The sequence below is a fragment of the Neomonachus schauinslandi genome, chromosome 6 (genome assembly GCF_002201575.2).
Source record: "Neomonachus schauinslandi chromosome 6, ASM220157v2, whole genome shotgun sequence".
Taxonomy (NCBI): Eukaryota; Metazoa; Chordata; class Mammalia; order Carnivora; family Phocidae; genus Neomonachus; species Neomonachus schauinslandi.
This window is the reverse complement of record NC_058408.1, coordinates 123,386,131-123,407,464: the sequence shown is the minus strand read 5'-3', so window position 1 is coordinate 123,407,464 and position 21,334 is coordinate 123,386,131. Positions and strand designations below refer to the sequence as shown.

The 21,334-nt window shown below is 45.5% G+C and overlaps 1 protein-coding gene across 2 annotated transcripts in view; it reads left to right on the top strand.

The window, feature by feature from the left end:
* The window catches only part of PIK3AP1 (phosphoinositide-3-kinase adaptor protein 1), a 114,609-nt gene that overhangs the window by 45,521 nt on the left and 47,754 nt on the right, over positions 1–21,334 (top strand). For both annotated transcript variants that reach the window (XM_021699859.1, XM_021699858.1), the window contains exons 3-8: positions 9,811–9,947; positions 12,372–12,516; positions 14,881–15,023; positions 15,154–15,286; positions 17,290–17,486; positions 20,259–20,448. In XM_021699859.1, coding sequence (XP_021555534.1) covers positions 9,811–9,947; positions 12,372–12,516; positions 14,881–15,023; positions 15,154–15,286; positions 17,290–17,486; positions 20,259–20,448 — 945 coding nt within the window. The remainder of the gene's footprint in view (positions 1–9,810; positions 9,948–12,371; positions 12,517–14,880; positions 15,024–15,153; positions 15,287–17,289; positions 17,487–20,258; positions 20,449–21,334) is intronic.

The following is a 21,334-nucleotide window of genomic DNA, read 5'->3' as shown; positions in this document are numbered from 1 at the left end:
ATAATTCAACATGTTTATGCTACAGGCCTTCTTCCTCCCTTCCTCCCTTCACTTTACCTTATTTTAAAAATCACCAATAAATTTAGCTTAACATAATGGAAACAATATAGCATAATTCAGCTTTCCTCAAACTTTAGTCATTTGAGAGTCATCAACATGGTTTTTGGTTTATCTTTTTCAACAGATTGATTGATTGATTGATTTATATTTTTAACAGTTTTATTGAGATATAATTCATATGCCATACAATTCACCTATTTATTTATTTATTATTATTATTTTTTAAAGATTTTATTTACTTGACAGAGAGAGATACAGTGAGAGAGGGAACAGAAGCAGGGGAAGTGGGAGAGGGAGAAGCAGGCTTCCCGTGGAGCAGGGAGCCCGATGCGGGGCTCGATCCCAGGACCCTGGGACCATGACCTGAGCAGAAGGCAGACGCTTAATGACTGAGCCACCCAGGCGCCCCCAATTCACCTATTTAAAGTGTAAAATTCAATGTTTTTTTTTTTGTATGTTAAATTACCAATTTTTTTAATGTGGCAACATATATATAACCTAATATTTGTCGTTTTAACCAATTGTAAGGATACAATTCAGTGACATTAATGACATTCACAGTGTTGCACAGCTGTCACCACAGTTGATGTCCATTGTACTAGCAACAATATTTTCTTTGAGTCATTTCATGGTTTTTTACTTAAGTAAATTTATTTTAAAAGGAAACTATGCCACTATCGTGGAAAAACCGGTTATCTCTTAATATAAAAAGAAGGTAACTTTAAAAATAAAGATAGTAAAAAAATCAAACAGTGGTATTAAGTTTTATAAGTGGTATTAAGTACTATAAACAGTGGTATATAGTAAATGCTGGTAAGTTCTACTGGATACTCATGCCTACAGAAAGAAGTCTGTGGGCTTGAGGACTTGTCCTCACCATAGTACCATGGGAGAAAAAGAAAAGCATGTGAAAGATATTCAAGGCATCCTCTTAACCATACCTAGCCTTCTTCTCGATGTAAGTGGGGTTGGAAAAATTGAAAGGGGATTGCTTTCTACCATGTGGTTCAGTGTCACTGAATATTTGCTGTACACTTTGGAATCATCTATACAGCAGGTTACGTGGTTCACAGTGTGGAAAACACTACCAGAGTGCACGAGAGCATGGATTTGGGGGTTATATTTTCATACAGGAAGCACCTATGTGATTTGGACAACTTACTTAAATTTCTGTGCCCCAGTTTTCTCATCTGTGAAATGGGCAGAATCATATCAATCCCTTAGTTGTGATAAAATGGAATCATAAATGTTAAGGGTTTTGCCTGGTTCCTGGCATATAGTAAGTGCTCAACAAACGTGGTTTGTTTTTTTTTTTTTTAAGATTTATTTATTTATTTGAAAGAGAGAGAATGAGAGAGAGAGAGAGAGACACATGAGAGGGGGTCGGGTCAGAGGGAGAAGCAGACTCCCTGCTCAGCAGGGAGCCCGATGCAGGACTCGATCCCAGGACTCCAGGATCATGACCTGAGCCGAAGGCAGTCGCTTAACCAACTGAGCCACCCAGGCGCCCCAAACATGGTTGTTTTAATGAATGATCCTCGTTTATAGTTTTCTCAGAGCTTAGCATTACCTTACAAGAGAAGTTAGCTTGTATATTCTGAAAAAACTCTCCAAGATCAGCAAACACCATTCTCTGGCCATCCTGCAGGCTATCAAAAAGCCATGGTCCTGACTGAATGCCAGATGATGCACAGGAAAAAGAGCAAACTTAATGACCTGAAAACTTGACTGGAAAGGAAGAGAATGCAGCCTTGGGTCAAGGCCGCTTGAGCTCACAAGACCCTGGCTGGTTCCGTTGGTGTTCAGTGTCTCTTGACTTAAGCCCCATCCTTGGCATGTGCCTATTGGCCCCGGTGGCAGGTCGCAGCACATCTAACCCAAGACCAAGCGTCATGGCTCAGAACAAGGCAGCACCACCAGGCGTCGGTAAGCGAAAGCCTGCATGGTGTCTCCTGCCCTGCAGCCACAGCCCCACCCCAGGAACAGCAAGTGAGAGCTGCTTCCTGCCCTCCACCCGTCCTCAAACCAGGCAGGACACGGACCCCCGGGGCCGAATTCCCGCTTGCTCGCTGCCTTCCGTCCTTCAGGCGCAGGGTTTCCATCTGTACGGAGACAATAAGATATTGATTCCTTTCTCTCAGTGTTGTCGTATTAAATGAGATTAAGACTATCAAGCAGTCACCACAATGTTCAATAAAGGGTAACTTCTCTTGTTATTATTAGTAGGGAGGGGCCCGTCACCAACACGCTCGCCGAGCTGGACCTGGTGGGGCATGGTGGCCGTGTGCGTGCGCACTCACGCATTCCAGTCACAATTCAGTTTGTCAGCCCAGACAATATGGAGACTCCCTCGTAAAGGAGAAAATTATGAACGTTTAGTGTTGACAGATTATTCTGATGTTTTTAAATATGTATACACATACTCATCTCCTTATGTTTGGTGTTCTTTCCCAACTCTGAAAGCAAAACATGAGCAAGATACCAGTATAGGTATGAAATAAAGGAAAGGCACATGGACAGGCTCATTTTGCCAGACGATGCTGGTTTATTGCAGCAGCACCATGAGCATGGCACAAGGCGCAGGTGCTCGCTCATTCCACTGAGGGGGCTTGTCGCAGCTCTGGTGTTACATTGGCACTTCGATCTCCCACCGCATTTCTCTGTATGAAGTGGTATACAGGGAAACCTTCTGGTGTTCCTGTGGCTCAGACGCCTCCTTTACATATCGCCCTGCCCCCTCTCGTCTTTCCTTATTGGCCCCTGACATCCAGCGTTGCACCCCCTAACTGCAGACACACTCACCCACACGCACACGTGCACACGTGCACACGCAGGCGCCACAGTCCTGTGGCAGGACCAGTTATAGCATGGTCATCCTGATCATCTAGAATGTCTTTGCATCTTATTTTAGAAGCACTGTCATCTAAATGAAAGGCCTGGGCACAAATTCTCATAAGGACTATATCCGAGGCCTTTGGGGAGATGCCAGTTTGAGAGACGTGGATTCACATCTGGCCCAAATCCCCAGAGTATTTGGAGCAGCCTCCAAAATGAAACACAATATTAAAAAAGACAGATAGGCAAGACCAAGGTCCTGGGTGAGAGTGCAACAGGAGTTAAGAACCAAAACTGTCAGTCAATTATCTGGCAGCAAGGGCAAAAAGTGAAACATCCCACGTTAGCCTGTTCTGGTCTAATGGGAGAAAACAGGCAAGTTCTCTGAAGAGACAAACTTCCTGCCTCTGAATCCAAGGAGTATTTGCCATATGGGTCCTTTATAGAAGAGACTTTGGGGAGCCAGATGCACCAAGGAAGTCTTTGTCTAGAATTTCTCCAGAGTTCCTGTGGACCTCATAAAAGCTGAGAGAATATTGTTCAATGTTAAAACAGTGAGGATAGTATTGGTGTCTTAATAATATTTTACATTGGGGGGATCCTCAGGGTTTTCAGAGTGCCTTCACTCAAACACTTCTTTTTTTTTTTTTAAGATTTTATTTATTTGCGAGAGAGAGAGAATGAGAGACAGAGCATGAGAGGGAAGAGGGTCAGAGGGAGAAGCAGACTCCCCGCTGAGCAGGGAGCCCGATGCAGGACTCGATCCCGGGACTCCAGGATCATGACCTGAGCCGAAGGCAGTCGCTCAACCAACTGAGCCACCCAGGCGCCCCACTTCTTTTTTTTTTTTTTAAAGATTTTATTTTTTTAATTTATTTGAGACAGAGAGAATGAGAGAGAGAGAGCGCACATGAGGGGGGGAGGGCCAGAGGGAGAAGCAGACTCCCTGCCGAGCAGGGAGCCAGATGCGGGACTCGATCCAGGGACTCCAGGATCATGACCTGAGCCGAAGGCAGTCACTCAACCAACTGAGCCACCCAGGCGCCCTTTACTCAAACATTTCTTATTTGAGTCCCAGGACAGCACCTTATCTTCAAGGTGGGGAGGGTCACAAGGGATCTGCATCCTTAAGTGGCCAAGCTTGGTGCCATCTCTGTCAGGTGGGTTTCAGTGGTGCTTACGCCTGGGTTAGAATTTCCTTCAAGGAAACCTTGGGTGTGCTGAAGTGGGCGGGGACCCCCAGCCCAGTCTGTAGTGGGCCCTGGAAGAGGCAGCTGTGGGTAAATGGTGGTGTTGTCAGTCAGACTCCAGAATCAGCCTCAGAATGAATGGCATCCTGCCTGACTTCCTGAAATGAATTAGCTGCCGGGAGTGAATTCATTTCAGGTGACTGAATGAATAGACCTACTGGAAGGAACTGTTTATATGGCCCATCTGAACGCTGGGGAATATCTGCCAAGTGCTGCACTATTAGGGTCAATCTCATTTGTGCCAAGCTAGTGACATGATTCACCACATGATTCAGTGGCTGCTTTCTCTTTACCCAACCCCCATTATCCAAGTGCTTTCTCCTTGTATAAACTCTGGAGGGGCGCCTGGGTGGCTCAGTTGGTTAAGCGACTGCCTTCGGCTCAGGTCGTGATCCTGGAGTCCCGGGATCGAGTCCCGCATTGGGCTCCCTGCTTGGCAGGGAGTCTGCTTCTCCCTCTGACCCTCCCCCCTCTCATGCTCTATCTCATTCTCTCTCTCAAATAAATAAATAAAATCTTTAAAAAAATAAAAAAAATTAAAAATAAATAAATTAATTAAAAAAACTCTGGAGAAAGGCTGGAAGGTAGAAAGGAAGGAAGAAAAGAGGGAGGGAAGAAGGAGGGCCAAGCACAGATTTTGTTCTGACCTTTTCAATGCATTTCTCTTTATATAGTTATACCCTACACTGTAAGATATATGGTTTTACATCCTGCTTTGTTGCTTAACATAATGTCATAGCTTCTACTTGAAACTCTTTGAAAATAATATTTAAAAAAAAAAGATTTTATTTATTTGTCAGAGAGAGAGAGAGAATATAAGCAGGGGGAGGGGCAGGCAGAGTGAGAAGCAGATTCCATGCAGAGCAAGAAGCCCGATGAGGGACTTGATCTCAGGACTCTGGGATCATGACCTGAGCCAAAGGCAGATGCTTGACTGACTGAGCCACCCAGATGTCCCCGAAATAATATTTTTAAATATTCTTTCATCAGACAGTGAAGTTGTTTTCCACTTTTCTCCAATGCAAAGAATGATTTAGCAGACATCTTGGTTCATTATCTTTGTCTACATTTTGAACATTTATTTTCCTACTTAAGAGAAATTTTTAGTGGAATTATATGCCAAAGGATATAAACATTTTAAAGACTTTCTCTTTCTCTGTATATAGACATATACCTTTCTTAGGTAAAGGTCTTACCAGTTTATACTTCCCTCAGCATCAAATGAGAGTAAGTATCTGTCTTCCCTCGCCTTCAAACATTTCCTAATTTGAAAAGGTAGAAGAGTAATATGTTATTTTTATTTGCATTTCCATGATAATCAGTGATAATGAATGATTTTTTTTTTCTTTTTTTAGATGGGGAGGTAATTTGTATTTCTTCCTTTGTGAATAATCTACTTACTGGGTGTTTTTAAAGAGATTTCTATGATCTCTTCATTTATTAAGGAGATTAGCCCCTTGGCATGTTTATTTCAAATTTTAAACCAGTTTGTGATTTGCCATTGGATTTTTTGTTAACAACTGTATTGAGGTATAATTCACATAACATACAAGTTACCCATTTTTTCAAAATTTTATTTAAATTCTATTAATTACCATATAGTGTGTTAATAGTTTCAGAGGTAGAATTCAGTGATTCATCAGTTGCATATCACACCCAGTGCTCATTCCATCAAACAAGTTACCCATTTAAAGTGTACAATTCAGTGGATTTTTTTGAATATTCACAGAGTTGTGCAGCTATCACCATAATTAATTCTAGAGTATTTTCATACCCTCAAAAAGGAAACTGCATACCCTTTAGCTATCATCCCCCAAGCCCAACTCTCTCACCAAGCCCCCCAGCCCTAGGCAACCACTAATCTAGTTTTTGTCTCTATAGATTTGCTTCCTATGGACATATCATATATTTGGAATCACACAGTATGTGGTCTGTTGTGGCTGGCTTCTTTCACTCAGCATCATGTTTTCCTTTTTTCTTTCTTTCTTTTTTTTAAATGATTTTATTTATTTATTTGCCAGAGAGAGGGAAAGAGAGCACAAGCAGGGGCAGTGGCAGGCAGAGGGAGAAGCAGGATCCCTGCTGAGCAAGGAGCCCGATATGGGACTCAATCCCAGGACCCTGGGATCATGACCTGAGCCAAAGACAGATGCTTAACCGACTGAGCCACCCAGGCGTCCCTCAGCATTGTGTTTTCAATGTTCAATATTTTATTCCTTTTTATGACTGAATAATATACCATGCTTTGTCTATCTATTCATTACTTGAGGGATATTTGGGTTGTTTCCACCCTGGACTATTATGACTAATGCTGCCAAAGCAATATAATTTAGATTTTAGGTTTTTAAAACTTTGTTTACTAAAGTTTTAAATTCATACCAACCCTATTGCTTGTCTAGATTGTATTTCTTTAGTTGTTTAAGATGAACAAATCTTTTCCCAAACCAATGATAAAATTTTCACCTTTTAAATTTTTTTTAAAGATTTTATTTATTTGAGAGAGAAAGAGAGAGAGCACGGGCAGGGGGAGGAACAGAGGAAGAGGGAGAAGAGAATTCCCCACTGAGCAGGGAACCCCATGGCGCTTGATCCCAGGACTCCGGGATCATGACCTGAGCCAAAGGCAGCCGACTAACCGACTGAGCCACCCAGGCGCCCCTCATCTTCTTAATTTTTAAAATCTATTTTATTTTTTACTTCAGTCTATAATCCATCAAAGCTTTATTTTGGGGTATATGAGAATTAGGAGGCATCTAAATAGTCCTTCTGTCCCTTCATCCTCCCCACCAAATAGGTAACTTTTTCCAGCACCATCTGCTGAGTCATTCTTCTCACCAACCATTTTCTTTATTCTATACTGATTTTTAATGCTTTCTTTACCACGTATTAAGTTTTTATGAGAATGAAGCTTGAGTTTAGGGTTCTCCATTGTATTTAATTGCTGTTTAATTTTTTATAAATGTAATATAAAATAGGACTACACTTTATTATTTTTTAAATTTTAGTAAGAGGCATAAAACCTATAAAATGGAATTTCCCTAGATAGGAAATTGGATATTATAAAGAAGAACATTGTTGCAACTATAATTTAAAATTCAGTGCAAGAAGAGGGGTTATGTGGCTTGTTCTCTGAATTTTATTTGAAAACTGAGGAAGTTTTTTTTCCATGATTATTGATTTTGTCAGATTTTCTACTTGTTTTGAGACAATTTTGGTAATTAATATTTTTCTATAAAAATTGTATTGAAATTTTAAAAATTCTTAGCATAGAGTTTTCACGTCAGTATGTTTCTAAAATTCTTCTCCATATCTGTCATTATCATGTCTTTCTCATTGGCTTATTTATATTTTCTCTTTTGTTTCCTCAGTATATTTTCTAGAGCTTTGACTCTTTGGCCAGCTGACTAATAATAGGTCAGTAATTTGGGAGAAATGAAGAGTTTTTCTTTTTTGAAGCAATGGACGACTGTACAATGGGTCTGTCCCAAGGAGCTCATGCCTGTAAAATAGAACAGGGAATTGGCAAGAGTTGATGCCTGGCACTGGACTACTCAGGGTAGGGTCTGAACAATTCTGGAGGAATTCCAGGGAACTTATTGCAGTTTTAAGTAACTGATTGGGTGTTTTAAGTGAATGAGGTTATTTTCTTATCCAGGAAGAACCTCAGAAATGGAAAAAATGGGATGGTTCAGGCATCTAATAATAAAATACTAAAGCTTGATGTGATATAATTATTCAGAAGAAGAATATTAATTATCACTGATCTTTTTGGCTCTTTCCTAAACAGGCTCCCTTGGTGGGTGGTTGTTGCTTGGGTGGTGTGTATGGCTCTGTCCATGGGGATGGGTCCTGGCTGTTGTAGGAGTCACCCATCAAGGAGAGAAGGCAGCAGGGAAGGGCAGATCCAGCAGAGAAAATGGCAGCCTCCGTTAACATGGCTGGAGAGCAGGGAGGCAGGGAGGCTACTGCAGTTAGCCTTTGAGGGGGATAATTAGCGCTGATAAAGGAGTCAGTAGGATTGGAAAGGAAAGGAGAGCTATAGCAGATTGATGGCTCTGATACCTAGTGAAAACCAGTATCAACCCTCCTTGGAACTCCCAGGGTCCTTGGCCTTGTCTCTTAGCACTAAATTCTGCTGGGATTCCTGTTATACAAGCAAGGTCAGACACCCGGCTGCATCTGCCAGGCCTTGTGGAATAGTGAGTCATGGGGGGAAATCCCAGAGAGGGGAAGAGCAGCAGGAGTGTGCCTCCTTCCCATCACAGTCTGGGGCCGTGCGGAGGCATCTGTCAGCAGACAGATGTCAGGCTCTAGGATGAGACCATTGTCCAAGGCTGTGGGGTTTGTAAGCTGCATTTCTGGGAAGCCTTGGTCCTCTCCCCAGCCTGAGCAGGTCCTGGAGGTCCTTGCCTCACAGTTACAGCAATAGGACACGATGGTGCCTTGCCCCCTTAGCCCAGCTCCACCACCTCAGCCTTCATGGTCATGGGAGCACAGCCTCTCTCCCGGTATGACCTGAGATCTAGTGTGCAAGCCTATGGGTGCAGCTTTCTGGGGGACACATCAATGGCCTGATGCACCACCCCGGCATTCTACTAGGACTGAGTGCTGTGAGCTCTGCTGGTGGCCACCTCCTTCCCTGGGAGGCCAGCCTGTAGGAGTCAGCCAAGAGAACCCCTACCTCTCACTGGACCTGCCCTTTTAGATTGTGGGCTGTCAGAAGGCATTCATCTTCATGTCCGCTCAGTGCCTGACTTGTTTGGCTGGCTCTGTAAGTGGTTTAGGAATGAAGAAGAGCAAGCCCAAGAAGGGGACTAGATAAACCTTTCTTCTCTTAACCATTCTTAACCATATTGTTCCTCTTGGGGGATCTGATGAAAGCTTTGGACTATCTCCAGAGAAGTATAGGCAAACACACACACACACAGAATCTTGCACACAGCCTATCAGTTGATGAACCCTGGTTAAGAGCCCCTGCCTTAGAGCTCTGGTAGGTTCCACTTACACCATCTCAGCATCATCTCATTCTGTGCCATGCCCCACACATCTGCATACCCCTCCTCACCTGCTCTGAGTCTGTGCACAGTGTAGGTGTTGGCTGGGATACCAATCTGGATCCCAGTTACATTGATCCAAGGTTTGTTGAAAAAGATTGCATTTCACTGTTGCTCCAGAGAGGATCCATTGGCTAGCCATGACCCTGAGGAATAATGGCTTCCTGGGCAGCACAGGTTTTACTTGATGTTCAAAACATGACGTTTAAGTGGACAGCCCACTTAAAGCCCTGACCCCACCTAAGGAAAAGTGGCCTTGTTTCTTCGAAGCCACCAAAGCCAGCAGTGCAGGAAGCCTGGAGCTAAAGCTTCCAGAAACCCACTGGTTGAGACTAGACTTGCCAGCCTTGGGCAACATCCTGTTTCAGACTTTTTGGCCTTCTTCTCCACGGTCGTCCTCTTGCTGTCGCCCTACCCTTTGGCCTACCGGGTAATTGACTTTTTCCCAGTAGGTTGTTTTTCATGATTTCCTGAGTCACTCCCGTCAGCTGGTATTTATTTGGCATTCTGAGCCACTTCCTATTTGGTAATGTTTGGGGCTTTCATGGGGTGGAACTTCCCATCGGTTCTCCTTCCTGTGTTCCCATTCAGTGATGTCTTTTGTTCTGTAGATTCTGGCTGTGACTCAGTCACCGACACCGAGACGGAGGACGAGAAGGTCCCTTCCTACTTGAAGCAGCAGAACCTGCCGCTGCAGACTTCACCTGGGAACCTGATGGTGGTGCAGCCGGACCGTATTCGCTGTGGGGTAGGCACTCGCGGGGCTGGTGGACCAGTGGCAGAATATGGCCTTTTTAATGGATGTATTTGTTGCAGTAAAGGGAGTGTAATCTCAGCCTTCCCTTGGGGATTCCGTTGTAGATTAGCTGCCCTGGGAATCCCAGTACCTGGGCCTTGAGCACACCTCACTCCTTTAAGTAAGGGAGAGGTGAGCTCAGGAAAGTGTGTGTCATCTGAGACTTTATAAGTTCATAGATCAGAAACGCAGAGCGTGTGGCAGGTATGAGCCTTACCAGACACTTAGGCCAACCCTGAAGGTAGAGGCCTGGGTCTGTTCCTGCCAGCCTGAGGCTGGGAGGACGAAGATGGGGGTGGGGGGCATTTTGAAAGCCTGCTTCTCCATCAACTGACCACTCCAGTACCCCAAGTGAATGCCTTGAAGCTTGCTGGCTAAAATTTGCCAATATTGCTTGCTAAAGGGATAAGATAAAAGCCAAAGCATAATGTGACTAACATTTTCAGGGTGGCACCTATGTTAACAGGTGACTTGAATGTGATGGCCCAATTGATGGTCTACTGTCATTTGAATTCTACCATAGAATTGGTAGTTTTTCATTATCTTTCCTTTCTTGATGAAAAATATGTGATATTAGTTCAGAGCAGCAGAATGCTTCCCTATGGATATGAGCCCTTTACTAATTTTGCCACCGTGGTGTCCGTGGGGCAAGAGGGCGTGGGAGCCTTGGCAATGGGAAGTACTAGCCTCCTTGCACCTGTGAGTGATTTTCCATGCAGCCTGAGGCCACGAGGCGCTGGGCAAGGGCTCCTTCCATGGGGATTGCAGACTGCTGCTTTGCAGACTGCGGCTAGATTGAGCTCATAGACATGTTGGGTTTAGATTACACAGTGTTTTTAAAAATTAGGTATGAAAATCGATTCCCAGCTTCCTTTGAATCAGGATCTGGGAGTACCAGGCCTTAGGTGAGTGGCCGGGCCCAGCAGCCCATTAGATGAAGCATGCATCCCCTAGGTCACGGCTCCCACCAATCCCTTTTCTTTCTTCACAGCCCACTTCATGCCCCCTCCTCATTGGCCAGGACTTTGTGGGCATTTCAGTTTCCAGTCTCTCCATATGCCTTCCTGTCTTCCCCGAACTCCTCTCATCCTAAGACTGGCTGGTGGGCACCTGTGCATGAGGGTGTTTGCAACTGAAGAATGGCGCCCTTCACACACCTCCCTGATTCTCCAGACTTTCGTTCTTTCTCTTGTCCTGGCTTCCAGGATTCAGCTTCTCTAGGTCTCTGGATCCTGGGGCGGCCAGGCTGGGGCTGGATCCTGCTGTCAACAGAGAGGACACACTCATTCTCTCTGACTCCCCATGCCGCCTGGGAGAAGAAGCAGGCGGGACAGGGCTGGGCCTGCAGCCGGAGACAGGACCACCACAAACACATTCACATTTAGCCTCAGCAGCCTCCGGAAGCCAGGACCTAGCCTCTCCCTCACCTGTTGTGAAATGGTGGCCCTTGTCCTGAAGGGCTACTATGAGGTCTTTATAGTAGAATCTAAGGATGAACATTTGGAGATTAGCAATGACTGGAAATCCCCCCCCCCCCCGCCACCCCCCCCCACGTCCCGCTCTTTGGAGGGCCTGTCCTTATCAGTTCAAGTCTTAAAAGGCCCATTCCCCATTTAACGAGCCCAGTAAAACAAGATCATTGCATGTTGTGGGCCTGGCAGGAGACCTTCAAGCGAGGTGATATAGCTATTCAGATTGTTCTATGCCTGGAGAAAATCAGTCCTCCAATAAGGTATTTGTGCCCTTTCAAGAACAGCGCAAGAAGCGGAACCCAAGAGGGCTTCTCTAGGCTGGCGCCTCTCACATCGTAAGGTGCATGTGAGTCACCCGGGGGTCTCAGTAAAATTCAGACTTTGACGGTTCAGTGGGTCCAGGAGGGGCCTGGGATTCTACATTTCGAATCCACTTGCAGTGCTGTCAGTCCACCGGCTTCCCATTGAGTAGCCAGGCTCGTGTCAGAATAGTGCTTCTCAAACTATCTGTGAAGACTCATTTTATTTTGTTTTTCAAAATTCCCAATTCTGCCATGCACCAGTGCTTTTATAAAATGCAATAAAAAAGAAATGCGATAAAAATGAAATAAAAAGATGAAATACAAGTCCCAGGATTTTAAATTATTACATTGGATTCAACAGACATAAAATTACTCCCATCAAATTGCTATAAAGGTTTATAAACGTTCACTTCTCAGTCTTTGTAACTTGTCTCTTTGGGACCCATGGCAGACAGGCCCAGTGCTGGACTGCAGACCCCGCCCTGCTCTGGGACAGCCTCACCAGATAGAGCTGGGGCTCGGGGAGACAGGAGACCCTCTGCCCAGCACCCTGATAGAGCACCCAGGAGGGAGAGGGGACACTGACTGGTCTCCTGTTCCAGGTGGAAACCACTGTCTACGTCATTGTGAGATGTAAGTTGGATGAGAGGGTGACAACAGAAGCAGAATTTTCCCCTGAGGATTCTCCCTCAGTCAGGGTGGAAGCCAAGCTGGAGAATGAATACACCGTTTCCGTGAAAGCCCCCAGTAAGTAGCCCCGTCTACCTCTGGAAATCAGGCATCCTGTTCAGGAAGAGGCCCACTCTTGCTTTCTTTTACTTGTCCTGTCTTTATTGAGCAACTGAGAAAAGTGACAGCCAAGATTTGGATCTGGTTGGCATGTTCTATTTAAAGGAAAAGGAAGTTGCAGAAACATACATGTGCAATGGGGAAAAAATGGACATTGTAAAATTTTTTATCCTTATGAAGTTAACATATTAAAATTTTTTGAGGAGCACTCGAGTGGCTCAGTTGGTTGTCTGCCTTCAGCTCAGGTCATGATCCCAGGGTCCTGAGATCAAGCCCCACATCAGGCTCCCTGCTCAGTGGGAGAATCTTCTCCCTCTCCCTCTGTCCCTTACCCCCACTCGTGCTTTCTCTCTCATTCACTCTCTCTCTCAAATGAATCTTTAAAAAATTTTTTTTTGAAATTAGAGAAAAATAGAAAAAAATTCAGACTGTTTTTTGTTCACAATTTTAAAAACAGTTGTTTTCAATATTCTGTTTTTCTTGATATAATCTTATATTTATTCTCTCAGCATCCTTTTGCCCCATGCTGTTATGTGGACTTTGTAACTTTTTTTTTTTTTAAGATTTTATTTATTTGAGAGAGAGAGACAGACAGAAACAGAGTGCAAGCAGAGGGAGCTGCAGTCAGACGGAGAAGCAGGTTCCCTGCTGAGCAAGGAGCCTGATGCAGGACTCCATTCCAGGACCCTGGGATCATGAGCTGAGCTGAAGGCAGACGCTTAACCGTCAACTGACTGAGCCGCCCAGGCGTCCCCATGTAACTCTCCATTTTATAACATATTTTTTCTATTGTAAAAGTTATGTGTGCTCAATACTGAAAAGTTGAAGAAGACAGCCAAGGTAAAGGAAAGTAAATAGAAAATTGCCTGTATACCCCAAAGGAAATCAGTGATTTCTGTATTTTTCTGTTTCTATGTACATAGCTTCGTATAGTCTCCTAGGCCACTTTCATTACCTGGAAGATACCTCTGAGTATTTTCCCATGTTAATAAATATTCCTTTACAACATAATGTTTACTGGTTGCAAGCTAATCCCTTGTATAGATGTATCGTAATTTATAAAACCAGTTCCTTGTGTTGGACTTGTATCATATAAATCGTCTTGTTTAAAGCTGCATCATACTCCATTGAAAAGAAATATCTTTTAATTTTTCGCCTCCTCATTGTTATGTATTTATGTCATTTCTGATTTCTTAGTGTCTTCTTATTGTTTTAAATTCTGATATATCAAGCCTCTTTATGCTTGCATGGATTGAGGAGTATTTCCTCAAGATGGAGCCCCTGAAATGCCAGGCATTTTTTTTTTTTCTCAAGATTTTATTTATTTATTTGACAGAGAGAGACACAGTGAGAGAGGGAACACAAGCAGGGGGAGTGGGAGAGGGAGAAGCAAGCTTAGAGAGAGACACAGCGAGAAAGGGAACACAAGCAGGGGGAGTGGGGGAGGGAGGAGCAGGCCTCCGGCCGAGCGGGCAGCCCGATGCTGGGCTCGATCCCAGGACCCTGGGATCATGACCTGAGCCGAAGGCAGACGCTTAATGACTGAACCACCCAGGCGCCCCAAATGCCAGGCATTTTTCAGGATCCTGGAAAACAGGGCTTACTTGCTTTCTGAAATACTACTCCTGTCGAGTTTGCTGTGTCATCACCAACACTAGGCATTATCATTTTTAAATATTTTGCTAACTGGATGCCTTTTGAAGGAGTAGCCCATTGTTTTAATTTGCATTTCTTTGATTACTATCCGAGGCTGACTATTTTTCCATGTTCTCTACTTGTTGCATTTCCTCTTTTGTGAATCGAATCTTTGTGGTTGGTGTATTTTTAATTTTTTCTTTCCCCCTCAAAACCCCTTCCTGTGGTGGAGAAGAGCTAAAGAGCACATAGTCATGACAGCAGCAGAGCCGGTCAATCAGTTATCCCAGTCCAGTGTCGGGGGAGCACTGAGTTCCGCCCGCCAGGATCTTTCCCACCTTGTGGCCACCAGTGACCTCTGTAGAAAGTGCTTTCAGCTCAACTCCTCTTCCTGTTTGTCATGGTCCTGGGCCTACCGTAGCAAACAAAACAGGTGAAAATCCTCCAAAAATTAAATTGCAGACACAAATGAGGACAATTTTTCTCACTCAGAGGCCTCTCCGGTGCTAGTCCCCTCACTTCCTGCTTCTACCATTCTCCTCACCCCTCTCTCCCCGGCCTACCTCCCAGATCTTTCTTCCAGCCCCCAGTTAATTTCTTTCCCATTAAGGTGAATCTGTGGACACGTTCCCCTGGACCCTTATTCCTCCTGGGCACATTTGTGGTATTTTTTTTCCTTCTCTTCAGGCCTTTCATCTGGGAATGTTTCCTTGAAGATCTATTCTGGGGATTTAGTGGTGTGTGAAACTGTGATCAGCTATTATACTGACATGGAAGAGATTGGGAATTTATTGTCCAATGCTGCAAATCCCGTGGAGTTCATGTGTCAGGTAAGGATGTTGAAAGGAAGCCTGAGTTTTTGGGACATGTTGTTTCTGCTCGTTCTTCAGCTTTGCATCTGCTGGATGGGAGATGGCTGGATTTAAAATCTGACCTGACGGTCTTCACTTTTATGTTCAGGCCTTTAAAATTGTGCCCTACAACACAGAGACCCTTGATAAACTGCTCACTGAGTCCCTGAAGAATAATATCCCTGCGAGTGGACTACACCTCTTTGGAATTAACCAGCTGGAAGAAGAAGATATGATGACAAGTGAGTCAAAAGTCAAGCCTCAGGAAACCAGCTGTGGGTTGATTCTAGTTTGCTGGTCTCAGCATCCAGTCACCCTGTGCTTGCACCTTGCTGGTTCCCGCTCTGCAGCTCATCCTCTGAGAATGATTCCTTCACTAGCTAGCTAGAGAGTCTTCTAAATTGTAAATCTGAATACCTCGACCCCTTGCTAAAAACCCTTTGTGGTTCCCATTTGCCTTCTAGATAAAGTCCAAACTCCTTACCATGTTTGCAAGCCCTTCCCCAGGGGTTCCTGCTGCATTTCTGCCCTCTTCTCTCTCTACACTGTCCCTGGGCTCTACTCTACAGAAAGTATGAACTTCTTTCACCTCATGAAAATTCTGCCCTGCCTCTTGCCACCTGAACTCATGGGAGTACGGTTTCTTCCTGTCCTCACTGGTGGCTCTGCACCTGGCTAACTTCTCTTCACCTCCGTACAGCGGCCTTCAGGACGCCGTACAGCACTTCCTCAGGAAGACCTCTCGGAACCTTCGGTAGGTTCTGTCTACGTGCCGTGGGCTCCCCTAGCATGTTGGGTGTCCTCTGTACTCATTCTCCTCAGCTGTGCCTGTCTTCTCTGCTAGGCTGTCAGCGCAGTGAGGGCTGAGGCAATGCCTGGGTGGCTAATTGTAGGATCGAAACAAACATTTGTTCAGTGAGGGAGGAGCAGTCTGCTGTGCACATGTGACATGCTGGGAGCTGGGATAACCGATCGTGTGGGGGTGGTGCCTGGGGGGCTGACGAGATGCCTGGTAGGGTGCTTCTGTGGATACCGCTCTTCCTTCACATTGCATCATGGAACCTGGTTGCCCTCTGCCCGGTGTCCCATCCTTCCATGGCCAAGAGAGCCATAAGGATGGGGTTATAATACCCTCACGTCCTTCTCCTGAGGGCATCTTATTGCCTCTCCCCCTTTTTCTACTGTGGAATGTTCCTGCATTACTTCCAGCAGTGTTAATATTCTCTGTTGTTAAACTTGGGGCTCAGGAAGAGTATTTCAGAGCCTGCCGATGTGGGGTCCTGGGGACATTTTCAGACCCTTCATCCCAAGGATCATATCCTGGTGAATAGGAAGCTGGGTTTGTTTTACTAAAAAAAATCTGTATGCATATATATTTATGTGTGTGTGTGTGTGTGTACATAAAAGTATATGTCTGTCTATCTATCTTTCACTGTTGGGTTTAGAAATCAACTTTTATGCAAACAAACAAAAGAAAGATTTGTCCCCAACTCCATAACACAAACATGTCTATTTTCTTGGTAGAGTTTGACTTGCTGGATCCAGATATTAGTAGGCAGAGGAGGTCACGGGGATCCAGTGACCCTAAGGAGTACTTTGTTTCCCATGAATCAGAGGGTTAATGGACATCCTGTGGTTCAGGTGTATTAATGCCAACATTCAAAACCTGTCCTAAACAAAGAACTCACTGAATACCATCTTATTAATCCTCCCAGCCCTTTTGAGATAGTTTGGAAATATCTTCTAGTTCAAAACTAAGGGCCATGGAAAGGCTAATTAACATACCTAGGATTACTTGGCCTGCTTTATGAAATTTGGAATAAGAGCTAAGATGGACTTAATTTTTTTTAATCAGCACAAAGCAATTGTGATAAAGTGCTGTGAAATTTACAGAGAAGGTCAAAACATGATTCCTGTTGTACTTTGTGGCTGCTACTTAAGCCTTTAGAAAATCAGCATCTTTTGAATTAGTATTATTTTTCAGGATTCTTTGATCCTTTTAGAGAAAGAAGGTAAAATGTTATTAGATTTGCTAATTAATTAACATACCATTTCTTCCGTCATCTGAGGGCATAATCTTCAGTTGTGCCTCAAAGGAAGCTGTCAGATGGTAGGCCAGTCAACCGAGAAGTAATGATTGAGTGCCTGCTGGATGCCCTGGTAGTCTTGCCAGCTTTGTCTCCACGAACAAGGGTGCCGTGCCTTCATTCTTATTTGCCCATTGTTTTCCTGAACAATCTTTCAGATCAGAGGGATGAAGAGCTGCCCACCCTGCTGCATTTTGCTGCGAAGTACGGACTGAAGAACCTCACTGCCTTGTTGCTCACCTGCCCGGGAGCCCTACAGGCGTACAGTGTGGCCAACAAGCATGGCCACTATCCCAACACCATTGCTGAGAAACACGGCTTCAGGGACCTGCGGCAGTTCATCGACGAGTATGTGGTAAGGTCAAGGTGGGAGAGGCCCCAGGAATGGAAATGCACTCTGTGGTCCTAGGGCTTACCTGTTTGCTAGAAACACGGTTGGATTTCATCCCTAGCGTGTGCCCCTTTGCCTCTTCTCTGGCAGTATGTGTGGGCTTAAGAGATGCGCCCTGGGTTTCCGGGCGCCTGGGTGGCTCAGATGGTTAAGCGTCTGCCTACGGCTCAGGTCATGATCCCAGAGTCCTGGGATCGAGTCCCGCATCGGGCTCTCTGCTCCTTGGGAGCCTGCTTCTCCCTCTGCCTCTCTCTCTCTCTCTCATGAATAAATAAATAAAATCTTTAAAAAAAAAAAAAAAGATGCGCCCTGGAGTCCCATGGACCTGGGTCCACATTCCTGGGCCAACGCTTGTCAGCCACGTGATTTTGGACAAATCACATACCTTGTTTCTTTTAGTTTCCTAAAGTGCAGAAGGAAGGTAATGCTAGTTCTGCTCATAGGGTGGTTTTCAGGATAAAAGGAAATAATGTCTGTAAAGCACTGAGGTCTACCTTGAAAGAATTTATAGAGACATTTGAAGAGTGAATCTGCTGCAGGTTGATGGTGACCCCTCTTCCCCACCCCACCTCCATCTCCAAGGCACTTTGGTGGGATGCTTCCAGCTGCCTCCCCCACTGTCAGGTCCATGTGAACTGTTAGGATTGGTTCCTTCCTTAGCAGAGACCACAACGAAGCTGTGCACTTGAGGCTTCCCAGAGCCCAACTGGAAGGTTCCCCTTTAGGCTAATGGCCTGTCTCTTTCTGAGCTTCTGCTGATCTTAAGAGAGATATGCCCAGTTTATTTGCTCATCTGGTTTTGGACCCCCAGGTCCTCCTTGATCATTGACTTCTGGGAACTTCTTTGAGTGTAATCTCATCCCGTGCCTAGGCTTTGCTCCATGCCCCAGTATCGCTTCTCTTGTCTTGGAGACCCCTGCCCTTCCTAACTCCACCCTTTTCTGGTTTTCCTTCATCTTCACGGGTCACAGTGGGGACTCTCAGCCTCTCTCGTGGAGCTGAGACCTCAAAAGGAACCACAAAGACCATCTAGTCTTGCTCTCTATCTCCATACAGGAGTGAGCCTACACCTCCCAGAAACTTAACTCTGAGCTCTGTATTTGACAGTCTGCAAGGCAGTGACTCGCTGAGGCATGGAGGGGGCTCCCCACAGTTTGGGGGTGATTAAGTGTGTTGAATGAGTAGAATAGCATGAGTGTCTGTTTTGGGCATCCCTGACATAAATGAGGCTAAAAGGTGCTCACCGTCCAGGAGTATTTACTCAGCTTTACTCTGAAGGCACAGATGTGTAAAATGCAGCGTATCATTTCTACACCAGTAGTTTTTATTGGGGACATACTGTGTTCACAGTCGTGACTACTGTTTATTGAATTTATTTGATTAGTAAATGCCATGATTCACTTAATGCTCACCACAATCCTTGGAGGTTGATAGTATCGTTATCTGTCTGTAACAAAGGAGGAGAAGGGCTTGGGAAGGTGGAATAGTTGTGCCCGGGTCGCACTCTAGCAAGGGTGGAGATAGGACGGGAACCTCGTTTGATGCGGGTGCTGGGGCTTGTTATTTTACTTTACGTAACAGGGAAGTGGAATGATGGCTTTTCAGTTTGCACCGAAATTAATCCAGTTCTCCAACCATAATCACCTTCAGCCAGTGCATCTTCAGCATTGCTACCAAAAGGTCCCTGCATGTTTTTGTGACCTCTAGGAACTGTCCCGTTTCCGCTTTCCATCACATCGAAACCAAATGCCAGACCTTGAGTCTCCCAGCACTTCACAGCTGTCACCTGGGCCAGTCTCATCAGGAAACCAACACATTGTGTCAATAGCAGATTAGCTCTCTTGAGGTAGTGATGATGAAAATGAGGATTTTTGCAGGTTGATGCTGAAATAAGGATTGTGAAACACTGAAGTTTCTTACCAGGAAAAGTTGTGCAGGGTTTCAGAGAGGCCGGCTTTCTGGCTTCACCACCACAGGGAGGCAGAAGGACAGGGGCAGCCTGTCCTACTGCGGGTCACTTCCGCCAAGGCCCTCTCTCCTCTTGGCACGCAGCGTGTGAAACCAAGGGAGGCGCTGGCGAGCAGCCTGCTGGAAGGAACAGGGACTAGGCAGTGGGCTTTTGAGAGCCGTCTGACTACACATCAGGGCAAGAACATCTTAGCTGCAGCCCTCTTTGGCCCATTTGGATTTCCCTCTGGTTGGTCAGTAAGGGTTATAGCCTTGGGGATCAGTTGTTTCCTTTGGAGGAACCGAGGTGGAGTAGAAAGGTCAGAAGGCAGGATTGCACGCCCTTGAGTAAGGCACTAGGGTTTTCTGAGCTGTGGTTTTCTCATGTGTGAGCTAGGGAATATCGCAGCTTTCTCAAGCAGCTGTGGAAAGGATGATGTGAGGTAATGTGTAGGCAAACACCTGGCATCGTACCTGACCCATAGGAGGAGCTCATGAGAAGGTCTTTAATTTGTACCCTATGCTCATTGGACATTTAATGCCCATCTCTTGTGTGCATGACTCTGTGCTGAGCATTGGGAGAATATACAAAGATTAAAACAGAACACAGAAAACAAACAGACAAAGACTCGGAGCCTGGCCTCCAGGAGCTTTCGGGCTGGTGGGACAGCTGAACGCTGACCTGTGTGAACCTTTCCTCTTTGCCTGTCCCAAGCGCACCGAAGGCCTCGCTCTACCCAGAAGGCCAGAGTGTCCCTGGGCGCCTGTGAGTCCCGTCTTCCCTTTCAGGAAACTGTGGACATGCTGAAGAGTCACATCAAAGAGGAACTGATGCAAGGGGAGGAGGCTGACACCATGTACGAGTCCATGGCCCACCTCTCCACAGACCTGCTCATGAAGTGTTCCCTTAACCCCGGCTGCGACGAGGAGCTCTATGAGTCCATGGCTGCCTTCGTGCCCGCGGCCACCGAAGACCTCTGTAAGTAGCACAGCCCAGTTCCGCCTCCGTCCTGCTGCTGACACATGGCTTTCTTCCTTCTCGCAGATGGTGTAGGGGGAGGGTGGAAGTCCCTTGCTGACCCCCGCCCCACCCCAGAGAAACGATGATCCTGTTTTACACAGAGTTAGAGCTGTCATCATGTGCTGTGACAAGCACAGTCCTTCTCCAAACTTCCTCTGCTGTGGCTGCTGAGAGACTGGAAAGTGCAGGCAAGGGCCTGGAGGTCCGAGTCGATGGAGGCACCTTGCCTTGTGATCCGAGGGGTGAAGGCCATGGCTCTCAGCCCTGTCAGTCCCAACGGGCCCTTTCTGTAGCGAACATTGCCCCCTTTGGTGCCCTGACGTGCCGTTCAGATATCATCTAACCCACCTACAAGTGAAAATTTAGAAATCAAATGTACACCCTGGTGGAAATGTAAGAGAAGTGAAAGGAGAGGGAGGGGTCAGTGTGTCTGCGCATGAGGACATAATGAAATAGTTAGCTGCAGACCCCGACACTCAGAATCTCTGCCAGTGTCATGGCCTCAAGTGCTGAGTGACCGATGCACGTCTGTTGTATCGGCGACTTGCGTACCACGAGCAATGTGGCACACCAGTGCCTGGATTTTCCTAAATGGTGAATGATTCCTCACACTCTCCTTTCCGCTTTCGTACTAACTGAATTCCTGGAAAATTCCGTGCACTTTAAAACCATGCAGAAATACGAGTTGTATTTATCTACAAAGCAGTTTAGTTTCTAGGCTCAGAAATTTATAAGCAGATTCTCTGGGTAACCTAACTTTACTAGATGAATATATAGTAAACTTATTTCTAAAATATCATATCTTTAGGACAGGATTTTTCTTGTAAATTGTTTTAACAAATTG